Raw genomic sequence first — 14,259 nt, forward strand, 5'->3', positions numbered from 1 at the left:
AAACCATGCTAAATATAGATCACACCACAATGGCGAGCATACATATCCCATTTATATTCCTTGTTTCTGATTCTGAGTCTCAATATGTTCCTTGTTTCTGATAAATTTTGACTCTTAAGGGACCTAAGGGGTTACACAATTATCTAAGAGAAAATGGTTTAAAGTGATAAAAAAATCAAATGACCATGTGATTCCTTTGTGTTTTTTTAATGCGGATAACCTTTTTTGAGACTTTTTGAAACCTTAGTACTTCGCACTGATCATTAATTTTATTATATGTTTGATTGTGTTGACTAAATCCTTATCCCCATAATGTGGTATAGCTTCATAGTAGGCTTTTATATCCAAAGTATATGCTAAAAAGATTTTATTTGGTAGGTTTATCAAAAAGTCATATTGATTATTAATAATCAATTTGATTATTTGGTAGGTTTATCAAAAAATCATATTGATTCTAAATAATCCAATAACTACTAGTAGTAAACTTTGAGAAGGTCTTTAGTTTCCTATGGAAATTTTTTGTGTATTCAACAAGGCCAGTGTTTAATGCCTTCATAATAGATGCTAAGAGGAAAATTTGTGGTGAAAAAATACAATCGTGTGCATTGGTTATTCATCTAAATTCCTCCTTGTAAATTTTGTAATTGCCCATGAGATGTGGTAAAGTATTTTTAGAGTGATGTAATATATCGTTCTCTAAGGAGAATCTTATGACATCTGTAAATATTTTGTCCTCGAATCGGTGAGAAATTTGAAATTCATCAAATGGTAGCCTTTTATAGGATGCTAGACGAGCAATTTTTTTACAAATAAATACAGGGGTTTGAGAAGACTTATCCAGACCACAAATAAACGAGTACTCTAGAAGAGATTCAATTTCATTCATTAGATCAGGGTCTAGAAACCAAGATAACTGATTTACCCCATGTTATGGGAGTTTGAATTTAAAGGCTCCATCAATTTTCTGAGATATATGATTGTGCTGCATACCACAATCATCTACACCAAGAATACTACATATTCTTGACCATCCATCAATCCTTTCCTTAGTAAATTTATAGGGTCTGAAAGGACCATAGGAATATGGTTAAGTCCTTTACAAAAAGAAGTCCTTTAGCGTGACATGCATGCCAATGGTGATGTATGTCATAAGAACATGTATACCAAAAGGTCCATAATTTATTACAAAAACTAGATGTATATATCTCATTGGACTACTTCAGAAGGCTTTGGTAAAAAATGAAAGGGTCTATATGTGTATTGCAGCTTAATCAAAGCAAGCTAATGGCTGAAGTAGCCAAAGTTGGTATCCCTGTATCTGGCCTTTTGCACTAGTGGATGTTAACTTTTCTCAAGTTGCTGAGTACACTCCTCTACAACCCAAAGACTCGAGCGTTTTCTCTTCCAAGCTTCCAATTTCTCTCTATTGCAATTGATTTTTCTTTGACGCCCATCCTACTTGCTCTTTATTTCCAAGCTTTGTGAGCAATGAACTTGGCTATTTGCTGCTCCCAAAAAATTCTACCATATATCTCTAATACCACTTGTAGAGCATGAAGATAAGAAAAGTGCTTCTCTCATAGGACATGGCAAGGAAAACAAGCATGTGTGTGTGTGTGTGTGTGTGTGTGTGTGTGTGTGTGTGAGAGAGAGAGAGAGAGAGAGAGAGAGAGAGAGAGAGAGAGAGAGAGAGAGAGAGAGAGAGAGAGAGAGAGGTCAATGCATGACTTTATAGAGGATGATGCAAAATAAAGAGAGATTTCATTTTAGATTTTTGAGGCCTTTAGAGGCATATACAAAGTTCACACCTTGATCTTGAGTACCCAAGTTCACACCTTGATCTTGAGTACCCAAGTTGGGCTGACTCTAATAGGAAACTCAATCCTTAACACAAGGAAAAAGATTGGTTCTTTGTGCATTTGCAGACTCCATTGTTTTGATGCTCATCAAATTAGCTCGTAGATTAAGGAAAAGTGAAAAATACCTATTTTACATTGTTTTCTTTTAGCAACTTGCACGTTGATTTTTGGAGAATCCGATCCGGATGTGACTTTTTTTGCATCACACAATTGTCAAAGTGTATGATGAGGTTTGCTCGGATAGATTTGGAGCCAATTAGGAGGTATGAGCCATTGAAAATGGCAAAAAGCTTAGAAAGTATTGGATATTTTGTGTTGTTTTGTGGTCATGTGCAAGAAGCCTCCTTTCGACACTATTTTTCGCTTTGCTTTACTGAAAAACTGAAATCGACTTTACAAATAGTCACTTTTTGGCTATCTATTCTCGTAGACAACCTCTATCATTAGAGCAAGCTGCACGATTGTGATTGTGATTAATAATAGGACCGTGATTGTGATTACTAGTGTGTGTGAGATTGGGACTGGGAGTGAGACTGAGGCAAAATTGAGAGTGAGATAGCTTAGGGGTGGTTGAGAGGCTATGATACGATCTAAGCTCTTTCAATAATCATATATACAAAATATCTTTTATGTGCTATCTATTCTATGTACACTGTCAATTTAATTATCATGAATATATCAATACAGATTCTCTTTTTTGTCCTATCTATTCTATGTATATCAATTTTTTTGTTTGTCAAAAATTTAGGACGTATTGGATATTTCTAGTGAGATTTTATGGTCATGTGTAGGATGCCTATTTTGACATTATTTTTTAAAACTGTGCTTTTCTAGATGATCCTAGTCCACCTCAAGGCCTCCTTGCTCTGATAAGAGGAAGCTCGCATAAGCAAGAACATTGTTGACTTCATTGTCAATGATACAATGAGTCTATTGAGCCCTCCTATACAACTTGCAAAATATGTATGGCAAATCCGACCAATGTGGAAGCCTCTACGTGTATGTGTGCATGTGCATGTACATGTGTGGGAGAACCATCCATCGATTTTTACAACCAGGGAGTTTTTCTTAGGGGTTGTTTGAGTGGGATTTTTTTCAATGGCTTTTTCATCATTTCATCGATGATGAGGATGAGAACAAAATAATCAAGCCCCACATATCGAGACAGAAATATGAAAGGGGGGGGGAGAGAGAGAGAGAGAGAGAGAGAGAGAGAGAGAGAGAGAGAGAGAGAGAGAGAGAGAGAGAGAGAGAGAGAGAGAGAGAGAGAGAGAGAGAGAGAGAGAGAGAGAGAGAGAGAGAGAGAGAGAGAGAGAGAGAGAGAGAGAGAGATAGTGGAGAGCCACATAAGTAGAAAAACTTTTGTTCATTGTTGTGCATAGAATGAGATCACCCATCGTTAAGTATAATCTTGAAGAATATTTCACGAATCATATTATTTATCCTGAGAGCTATTTATTAGCAGCTAGTGATAACTGAATGAGAGGAAACATTGGGGGCAAAATTATTGAAAATGAAGTGCATGTATGTTGCTATAGGTAGGGATCAATAATAGAGGTCACCATCGAAAGAAAGGGTCCATCTAGTAGGGCCGTATGGTCGATGGTGCCTACTTAACATTGTTTTTGTAGAAACTACCAACTTGCAAACTAATTTTTGGAGAATTTGGTCTGGATGTCAATTTTTTTTGCCTCATACAAAGAGTACCACAAGGTGAAAAAATCCATGTGAGACCTGCCCAAATATATTTGGAGCAGATTGGGAATTATGAGCCATTGAAAATGGCAAAAGGTTTAGGAAGTATCAGATATTTTGTGCCATTTTGTGGTCGTGTGCAGGACGCCTCCTTTTGACATTATTTTTTTCTTTTCTTTACTAAAATACTGGAGTCGACTATAAAAATAGCCACTTTTCAAATAGCTATTCTAGGAGACAACCTCTGTCATCAGAGCAAGCTCCGAGATTGTATTTGCTTGTGACTGAGAGTGTGATCGTGATTGTGATTACTACTGTGTGAGAGATTGGGATTGCCAGAGTGATACTGAGGCGCGATTGGGAGTGAAACTAAGGTTCAATTGAGAGTGAGATAGCCTAGGGGCGGTTAAGAGGGTATTATACGCGCTAAGCTCCTTCTATAATTTTGTCCAATCTATTCTATATAATTTGTCAAATTTTTGTTTGTAAAAAGTTTAAGACATATTAGATATTTTGAGTGCGATTTTGTGGTCGTGTGTAGAATGCCTCCTCTTGACCCTAGTTTTTGCCTTGCTTTATTAAAAGACTGGACTCAACTATGAAAATAGCCACTTTTTGGCTAGCTATTCTAGGGGACAACCTCTATCACATCAGAGGAGGTTGTACGATTGTGATTGTGATTGACAATGTGATCGTAATTGTGATTGTGAGTGTATATGATGAGATTGGGATTTGGAGTGAGAGTCAGATGCAATTGCGAGTGAGATAGCTCGCGCGGGTGGTCAAGAGCTTATGATACAAGCTGAGCTCCTTCTATAATCGCCCTCTATCAAAAAAATTTGTTTGTCAATCTATTTCACTCTCCCGTGTCACATCACATACATAGTTATGAATCATATAAAAGTCATGCAGCTAAACTATCCTATTCTCATGTATGCCTTACCCATGAAAGAAGATGTGCTTCCTAGGTTTTATCAAGCTTTGCATCCAGTCTACAATGAACCTACTGATAAAATGAGATACATTCAAATCATAAATTATATGAGATAATGATATGAGCAAAGCAATGCTTTATGGATTTCCTGGAAGTTAATACTCAATGACACTAAACAAAAAGATACAATCTCAGACCTAAAGGATGACCTGGTCAATTGTAGAGGTATGATGAGCCAATGGAAAGCATAGGTCAGGGTGCTAATAAAGCACACAAACTATGTACTACATTTTTTAGCAAAGATTCCTAATTGAACAAACTAGCCAACAAAGCTAATTTAGAACCTCCGTTTAAAGAGATTTCTAAAGTTATGTACGAGGGTTCAATCAAAGTCAATCAGCTATACCGAACCTAGTGGATACAAACAACATCCATCTACCATAAGTTGGCGAAGGCAAGAATGGTCTATACAAACAAGATACAAATACTTGGCACCAGTTGTTGATGCCTTGCAAAGTGGAGATGCTAACAGAAAGAAGGGAGCAGCTTCAACAAGAGGCTATTTATCGGATTATAAAGAAACAAAATGTGGCCAAACCTACTAAACCCCCCAGTGTATATAGATGGTTCAAAGACCCAAGGAAAAGAACCCTCGATACAAACAAAATGGCAAGCGCAATAGATAAAGCCTTGAAAGTTTGTACATGACAACAATCCCTAGGAGATGACTTGGACGACGGATTATCTATGAGTATCTACTTGGAAGTTGATCAAGTGACCTAACAGAGGTACCACCGGTTACCCTACATTGTATGACTGCTACGATCAGTCAAAACCTTGTCCTAATACCTATAAATAGATCCCACTAATTCTATTTTGGGATCACTAGTCCTGTGTCCTTGATCTTTGTATCTTGTAGAGCTTAGTGAGCTTAAGAACATTCATTACTTGGATTTGTACAAGTTAAACTTCCAAATTAATCTTTATAGAGCTTTGATATTTATTACATATATGTAGTGGTCCAGCTCATTCCAATGTCCAACTTAGTGCTCTTTTGTGAATACTCTTTCATCATTTAATCAGTGAGGAGGATGAGAACAAAATAATCAAGCCCCACATACAGAGATAGACATATGAAGGGGGGGTGGGGGAGAGAGAGAGATAGAGAGAGAGATGGTGGAGAGCCACAGAGGTAGAAAAACATTTGTTCATTATTGTGCATAGAATGAGATCATCCATCCTTAAGTATAATCTTCAAGAATATTCCTCGAGTCGTATTATTCATCCTATTAGCAGCTAGTGATAGTTGAATGACAGAAAAAAATGAGGGCAAAAATGAAGTGCGTTGTGATGTTATAGGTAGGGATCATCAATAATAGAGGTCGAGGTTGAAGGAAAGTGTAATGGAATTTGCCTATTCAATTTGAGAGTAGCGGAATTTAATGAGAGTACTTTCAAGAAATGATTTTGTGAGCATAGCGGGTTGACATAATTGAAGATAGCAACATAATCATAGCAATTAGTTAACTTGGCATAGACAATACTTTTGCAAAAGAGAGAATTTAGAGAACATGACAACAGTTGAGGACCGGATTTATGTGGAGCCGGTCCCCCCTCCAATAGGCATTTGTATTATGATTTCTCCCCATAAAGAGAGACTTGTTACAATACATTCTTTGTGTTCCTTGTGACCTAGGTGAAGCAATGAAGATAGAAAGCTTCATGCATCACCATCATAGCATAACCTAAACTTGAAGAAAGCTTTAACTATACCAAGCCTCAGTCCCAAGAACTCAAACACCTTTGAAGGTGGAGAGAGCTAGCACGGAATGAGGGTAGGGAAGAGGAAGAAGAAACATTTCATACGAGAAAGAGCTAGTTCCTCACTTATCATAACTCTTGTGCTAGCATACATAATAGCATAGTAATGAAGAATAAATAGATGGCAAGCTCAAGCATTGAAGCATGGCTCTTGGATGGATTTGCACTCCATAGCCAAGAGTGTTGGTGTAGGCTCTCAACCTCTACTTGCTTGGAGAAAGAGAGGGAGCTCTTGCACTTTGCATAGTATACAATGAGAGTGTTTGTGAGTGTGTGTGGGTGAGTATACCCCCTAAGCACCCCCCTAGATTGCTTGGGTCGACCCCCCCTTGTAGCTCATGCTTGAAGCTCATTGGACCCCTCCAGGCCTAGCCAATCACAAGCAGGAGCCAGTACAAGGAATAGGGATAGCCTTGGGACAAGTGTCCCCCTTTCCCCTTTGAGAGAGAGGACTTGATAAATGCAAAATCAATTAATTAAATATCCTTTATTATCATTGGACCCCTTGGGTGGCCAACCAATAGGTTTCAGGCACACCATGAGGGCAACATGAGGAGGAACTTGACAAGTGTCCTTGCTGCCTCTTCAAGCTGGGGCTTCCTTTGTGTGTGTGTGTGTGTGTGTGTGTGTGTGTGTGTGTTCTCTCTCATCCCCCCCCCCTCCCCCCCCCCCCCCCCCCCCCCTTGTAGGCTCACCCCCCTCCTTGTAGGGATCTTTTGGCCTTTGGATGAGCAAGCCCCTTAGTCATCAAGCATGACTAAGCACTTGAAGTAGGGGGTGTTCCCACAAGCATCTCAGGCAAGCTTCTCAAGGCACTTCAAGCACCTTAATCATGCACCAAGTCAAGCACCTCAAGCATGGAGCCAGTCAAGCACCTCAAGCATATTTATCAAGCACCTCAAGCAGGACAAGCACCTCAAGCACGACACGCACCTCGAGTTTGGGCCGGGTTCCCACCTCAAGCTTAGCCCTAGCTTACCTAAGGTCAAAGGACTTTTACACACATTATTGGAGTTCTTCAATGAAGCTAACACTAAGGTATTATGCTCCATTGGTTAGCCTTGCTCTTGATAGACCATCTCCCATTTGGGCCCCTTTACTATTGGCCCCGTGTTGAGATAGATCTATAAGCACATATCTATATCTTAACACTTGTTCCCGTTTATTCTCCCACATTAAGTGATCAATTTAATATGAGAAAATCATTTGGGTTGGTTACATATTAGATTTTATGACATTACCTCTCTCTTGAAATCATAGTCATCCTCGACTATGAGGTAGAAGAGATAAAGCCTTAGTCATTAGTCAATCGTACTTAGCGGGTAGAGGATCCCTTTTTAACCCTATGACATCTTTCCAAGATGGATGACTAATCCATTTAGTGCTTGGGAGACATAGCTACCACAAGCATGTCTGCTCTTTAGTCCATTTCATTCTCCCAAAGTAGAGTGACAAATTCTACTTGGTGTTTGAGAGACGTTGTCATCACAAACATGGTTGCATGCATACTAGTTAAATTTGTGCACAATTAAAAAGAGGACTAGTCCTATAAGACAAAAACATGAGTCATTTAAAAGAAATTTGTACATTTGCTTACTCTAATGTAGCATTGTAAGCATTGACAAGGTTCATACTATCCTTATGTTGTACTCCTTGCATCCATCTAGCATCTTCAAAAGGATAATTTTTGAACTTAATAAGATACCATCGGATTATCTTACCATGTCGTAGTACCTTGTCTTCATGCCGAAGGACAACTTCGGGTTGTAGCACCTCTTCTTGGTCTTCAACTTCGGGAGGGTCTTCAATAATTGGTTCAGTTGGTGGCTCTCCTTTGTAGGGCTTAAGTAGGCTTACATGAAAGGCGTTGTGTATAAGCTAATGGTTGGGCAACTTGAGTTGATAAGCCATCTCATTGATGGGCTTCAAGATTTGGAAAGGACCATAGTATCTTTTTGCTAGTTTAGCATAATACTTTTGATGGCCCGTAGGATTTTTGCCCGTCGTTTGCCTTAATCGAGCCTTAGGAAACTTGAGTAATACCCAATCATTTTCTTTGAACATTAAGGCTCTTCTGTGCTTATCAGCAGCAGCTTTTTGCCTTTGTTGAGAGATGGCTATAGCCTCCCTAATCATTTGAAAAGATTCTTGTAGGTCACGGCTATACTCATCGGCGGCGAAGATCTTCCCATGTACTTTGAGTAGAAAGGGACTTTTAGGTCTTCCCTCTATGATCTCGAAAGGTGCTTTCCCCGTAGAAGTATGGACAATATTATTGTAGGCATACTCTACTAGAGGTAAATACTTTTCCCATTGTGAGCGTTGATCTACTTCAGTAACATAAGTCTTGAGTAGATCGAGTATCGTAAGATTGGCTATCTCACTTTGGCCATCCGTTTGTGGGTGATAAGCCGAAGAGAAATTCAATCTTATTCCTAGATTTTCAAAGAGACCTTTCCAGAAATTACTGGTCATTCTAGGATCTCTATCTGACACGATGGATGTGGGTAATCCATGGTGCTTGAAAATCTGAGATATGAAGAGAGTTGCCATTTGATGTGCCTTAATAGTCTTTTTGACAGGAATAAAATGTGCTTGCTTGCTAAACCTGTCGACTATCGTCCATATTCCTGTATTCCCATGGATAGACTTGGGTAATCGAAAGATGAAATCCATGGATATACTCTCCCATGGTGAATTTGGAATATGCAATGGCTAGAGTAATCCAGGTTGCTTCCCTCTATCATACTTGGTCTTTTGGCATACTACACATTTTGAAACATACTCTTGTATGTCCACGTTCATGGTAGGCCAATAGAAATACGTCTCTACTCCTCGAAGAGTAGGTTGAATACCTCTATGCCCTGCATATGGAGGAGCATGGGATTCATACATAACCTTCTCACGAAGGGAATGGGTAACACATAGCCTATTGCCGTGGAATGGGCAAGGTGAATGGTTCCTCTTTCTTCGCCAAAGCAAGGGCTGACATTATGTCTCTAAAGTCAGGTTCAATAGCATACTCATCTATCATAAAGGATAGATCATTGTGAGTAGCTATAGACACCGCATTAACTTTTGGTCATCATGAAAGTGCATCGGCAACTTGATTGTGCTTACCAGCTATGTGAGCAATATGAAAATTAAATTGTGAAAGAAAATTTGCCCACCTCATTTGTTTGTCGGAAAGCTTGGTTTGTGTCATGAAATACTTGAGACTTTGGTGGTCGGTTCGTAGGATAAATGGAGTCCCCAATAGGTAGTGCTTCCATGTGTCTAGGGTATGTAGAACAGCTAAAATCTCTTTCTCATAAATGCCCAAGACTCGTTCATCACTATTGAGCCTTCGGCTCTCATATGCTATGGCATGCCCTTCTTGAAGCAAAACCACTCCAAGGCAATCACCACAAGCATCACATTGGACCTCAAATGGCTTTGAGAGATCCGGAAGCACAAGGACTGGTTGGGAAGTAAGCTTCTCTTTGAGTTTTTCAAAAGCATTTTGCTCCTTAGCAGTCCATACAAACTTAACGTTCTTCTTTGTTAAGTCGTGTAGTGGTCCTGCTACTTGAGAGAATTTTGCTATGAAGTGTCTATAGTATGCACACATACCAATAAAGCTTCTTAGCTCATGTAGATTCCTTGGGTTAGGCCATGATTTTATTACCTCTAACTTTGATGGATCCATACGAATACCATCGTGAGAGATAATATGACCTAGATATTGAATCTCTTGAAGGAAGAATTCACTTTTCTTTTGATTGAGAAAAAGTTTGTTCTCCCTCAAGGCTTGAAAAATCACTTGGAGATGTTGCTTATGTTCCTCCAAATACTTGGAGTAGATGATGATATCATCAAAGAACACTCCAGTGAATTTACGATATGGTCTAAAAATTTTCTCCATGAGACGATTGAAAGTAGCTGGTGCATTAGTCAAGCCAAAAGGCATGACTAGATATTCATAAAGACCAAATGTTGTGCGAAACGCGGTCTTTAGGATATCTTCATCCACTATCCTTATTTGATGATAGCCACTCTTAAGGTCAATCCTACTGAAGTAGGTAGAGCCTTGTAGCTTATCAAACAGATCTTCTACCCGAGGCACCGAAAATCTGTTTTTGATAGTGATATGGTTTAGTGCTCGATAGTCCACACACATACGGTATGTACCATCTTTCTTTTGCACTAAAAGGACTGGAGAACAAAAGGGAGAGGAACTAGGCCTCACCATCCCTTTGTCTACCAATTCTTGTACTTGCCTCATAATCTCCTCTTGTTGAGCTTGTGAGACTCGATAAGGAGGTTTGTTAGGCGGTGAGCTTCCTAGAAGGAGCTCAATACGATGGTCATCATCCCCTCGTTTTGGAGGTAGGTCCATAGGGATATCATCGATGAACACATCTTGGAATCCTTTTAGAAAAGTAGACAAGTCTAACTCTTCTTGATTCCTATCATTTTCATTTGATGAAACATTATTAGCTTTTAGAGACTCTTTGACATAAATCATGTACGCAGAAACTGAGCTCTTCATTGATTTATTAAAAGAAAGAGGATTTTCAAGTGGAATAGTGCTCTTTGGATTCCTCCTCTCGAAAGGGAGAGTCTTCTTTTGGGCGTCTCTTCAAGAGGCCTCCTAAGCTCTCTCTCCTCTTGGAGAGGAAGGGAATTAATTCCATAAGCACGAAGTTGTTGAGTAACTTTGGCTTGCAAAGCAGGGTTGCCCATAGCTTGCTGCAACCTAGTGACGAGATAATTCACAAACACGGGAGCATCATCATTAGCACCTTCATGTGCAAAATCAAGGCTATCAATGTTCATTCTACTCTCTTGATTATTGTCAGCCATGTTAACAAACTTTATGTATGTACTTAATGTATGCTTTGGCAATTCAAAACCTTAGTTGAAACTCCTCTTAGCCTTTGAAAATCGGCTCTTAAGTATCTACACCCACGGCTCGAAGTGGTTAATTATAGAGAGTAGGGGAGTAGGTCTAACATAGCAGAGTTGTCGAGGGCTAGCTCCTTTCGGACTTCTTATGGCTCAATAATGGTAAACCCGTAGGCAAGTCTAAAAAGACTCCATTATTAAGTCCACAGCTCCCAAGGTGTGCACCATCCCCCACATAGTGGGCTTAACAAAACCGATATTAGATCCCAGTTCCACTTACTCTATTATAATTAACAACATCAACCATTTATAGGCTACTTAAGGACCTCTCTTCTTAAGAAAGAAAAGAGAAACCAAATGCTCTGATACCAATGTAATGAAATTTGCCTATTCAATTTGAGAGTAGCGGAATTTAATGAGATTACTTTCAAGAAATGATTTTGTGAGCATAGCGGGTTGACATAATTGAAGATAGCAACATAATCATAGCAATTAGTTAACTTGGCATAGACAATACTTTTGCAAGAGAGAGAATTTAGAGAACATGACAACAGTTGAGGACCGGATTTATGTGGAGCCGGTCCCCCCTCCAATAGGCATTTGTATTATGATTTCTCCCCATACAGAGAGACTTGTTACAATACATTATTTGTGTTCCTTGTGACCTAGGTGAAGCAATGAATATGGAAAGCTTCATGCATCACCATCATAGCATAACCTAAACTTGAAGAAAGCTTTAACTATACTAAGCCTCAGTCCCAAGAACTCAAACACCTTTGAAGGTGGAGAGAGCTAGCACGGAATGAGGGTAGGGAAGAGGAAGAAGAAACATTTCATACGAGAAAGAGCTAGTTCCTCACTTATCATAACTCTTGTGCTAGCATACATAATAGCATAGTAATGAAGAATAAATAGATGGCAAGCTCAAGCATTGAAGCATGGCTCTTGGATGGATTTGCACTCCATAGCCAAGAGTGTTGGTGTAGGCTCTCAACCTCTACTTGCTTGGAGAAAGAGAGGGAGCTCTTGCACTTTGCATAGTATACAATGAGAGTGTTTGTGAGTGTGTGTGGGTGAGTATACCCCTAAGCACCCCCCTAGATTGCTTGGGTCGACCCCCCCTTGTAGCTCATGCTTGAAGCTCATTGGACCCCTCCAGGCCTAGCCAATCACAAGCAGGAGCCAGTACAAGGAATAGGGATAGCCTTGGGACAAGTGTCCCCCTTTCCCCTTTGAGAGAGAGGACTTGATAAATGCAAAATCAATTAATTAAATATCCTTTATTATCATTGGACCCCTTGGGTGGCCAACCAATAGGTTTCAGGCACACCATGAGGGCAACATGAGGAGGAACTTGACAAGTGTGCTTGCTGCCTCTTCAAGCTGGGGCTTCCCTTGTGTGTGTGTGTGTGTGTGTGTGTGTGTGTGTGTGTGTGTGTGTTCTCTCTCATCCCCCCCCCCCCCCCCCCCCCCTTGTAGGCTCGCCCCCCTCCTTGTAGGGATCTTTTTGACTTTGGATGAGCAAGCCCCTTAGTCATCAAGCATGACTAAACACTTGAAGTAGGGGATGTTCCCACAAGCATCTCAGGCAAGCTTTTCAAGGCACTTCAAGCACCTTAATCATGCACCAAGTCAAGCACCTCAAGCATGAAGCCAGTCAAGCACCTCAAGCATCTTAATCAAGCACCTCAAGCACGACAAGCACCTCGAGTTTGGGCCGGGTTCCCACCTCAAGCTTAGCCCTAGCTTACCTAAGGTCAAAGGAGTTTTACACACATTATTGGAGGTCTTCAACGAAGCTAACCCTAAGATCTTATGCTCCATTGGTTAGCCTTGCTCTTGATAGACCATCTCCCATTTGGGCCCCTTTACTATTGGCCCCGTGTTGAGATAGATCTATAAGCACATATCTATATCTTAACACTTGTTCCCGTTTATTCTCCCACATTAAGTGATCAATTTAATATGAGAAAATCATTTGGGTTGGTTAGATATTAGATTTTATGACAGAAAGGGTCCATGTGGCAGGGGCCGCATGGTCGATGGTGACGAGGCGGTTAGAGGCCAAGCCTCGGGCACCCAAGAAATCGCCCGTGCCACCCACCACCGTGAGGTAGAGCGGGTCGGCCTCGCGAATCTGGCCCAGGATGGAGATGGTGCCCTTGTAGTCACCCTCGGTGATGTTGGCCGTGAAGATGTGGAAGAGTGTGTAGCCCACTTTGCTGTCCAGCTGCCACAGGCTTTGAGCCACGCCGATCTACTGCGAGGTGTTGGCGGGGCCCTCCGTGATGGGGTCTTCGAAGGTGGAGGTGGTGCCGAAGGAGTAGGGATTGGGCCACGTCACGTTGGGAGACAGGCCATAGACAGAGTTGAAGTAGTCCTTGTTGTCCGCGACGGGGTTGTAGATGGTGTTGTGAAGGTAGAAGGTGAAGGTGATGGGCCCGCACAGAGTGGTGGCCCTCTGCCTGCAGGCATGATATGCATCATCGGTATAAGTTGAAGGAGCGGGGGCATGCGCTGCTGTGCAGCTAATTGGCAATAGCACCACCATGATGCCAATGAGAGCAGCAGCTACCACGTCAGAGCCGGCCATCAGTATATAAGCTAGGCAGGGACTTGAATATTTAAATAGGCAATTCACTCATAGGATCATCAATATATGCATCTCCTTAAATAAGCGAGCAGGCCGAGCGCAAGCGCTGATCTGGTCTTGCCTGTGGAGAGTCGATCGAGTTATAAGTTGACTGACTTTTATGGTGGCATGACAGTTACCTAGGAACCGGCGCTGCAGTGCCCAGCTTAGCTTTACGTGGAAGCCTAGGATTGCACTGTTGCAGGATTACGTGTAACCGTAAGTACATAGAATTGAGACCCTTGCGTTTTGAACTTTGAAAAACAGAATTCAATCATTTTTTTTGAAATGCAATTATGAAAGACTCAAGGGGACCGCCGTGGGAAGAACACACACACACACACATTGACTTTCTTGCGCTCCCCACAAGGGAGCCAAAACACTCACAAGTAAACGAGCATAACCTCATCTCCAACAGTTCTTCCTTGAAA

At 40.8% G+C, this 14,259-nt stretch overlaps 1 protein-coding gene across 1 annotated transcript; it reads left to right on the plus strand.

Annotated features, from left to right (window-relative positions):
* Positions 1-5,857: 5,857 nt before the first annotated feature.
* Positions 5,858-13,696, plus strand: LOC147431699 (uncharacterized). Its single transcript, XM_086494624.1, has 2 exons — positions 5,858-5,886; positions 13,207-13,696. The coding sequence occupies exon 2, from the start codon at positions 13,232-13,234 to the stop codon at positions 13,694-13,696; it is 465 nt and encodes a 154-aa protein (XP_086350750.1). The 5' UTR covers positions 5,858-5,886; positions 13,207-13,231.
* The last annotated feature ends 563 nt before the right edge of the window (positions 13,697-14,259 follow it).

Source organism: Adiantum capillus-veneris, chromosome 21 (genome assembly GCF_014529385.1).
Source record: "Adiantum capillus-veneris isolate H3 chromosome 21, ASM1452938v2, whole genome shotgun sequence".
In the NCBI taxonomy this organism is placed as follows: domain Eukaryota; kingdom Viridiplantae; phylum Streptophyta; class Polypodiopsida; order Polypodiales; family Pteridaceae; genus Adiantum; species Adiantum capillus-veneris.

Excerpts from the sequence above, each read along its gene's own strand:
- LOC147431699 (XM_086494624.1), top strand. The coding sequence starts at position 13,232 with ATGGTCGATGGTGACGAGGCGGTTAGAGGCCAAGCCTCGGGCACCCAA.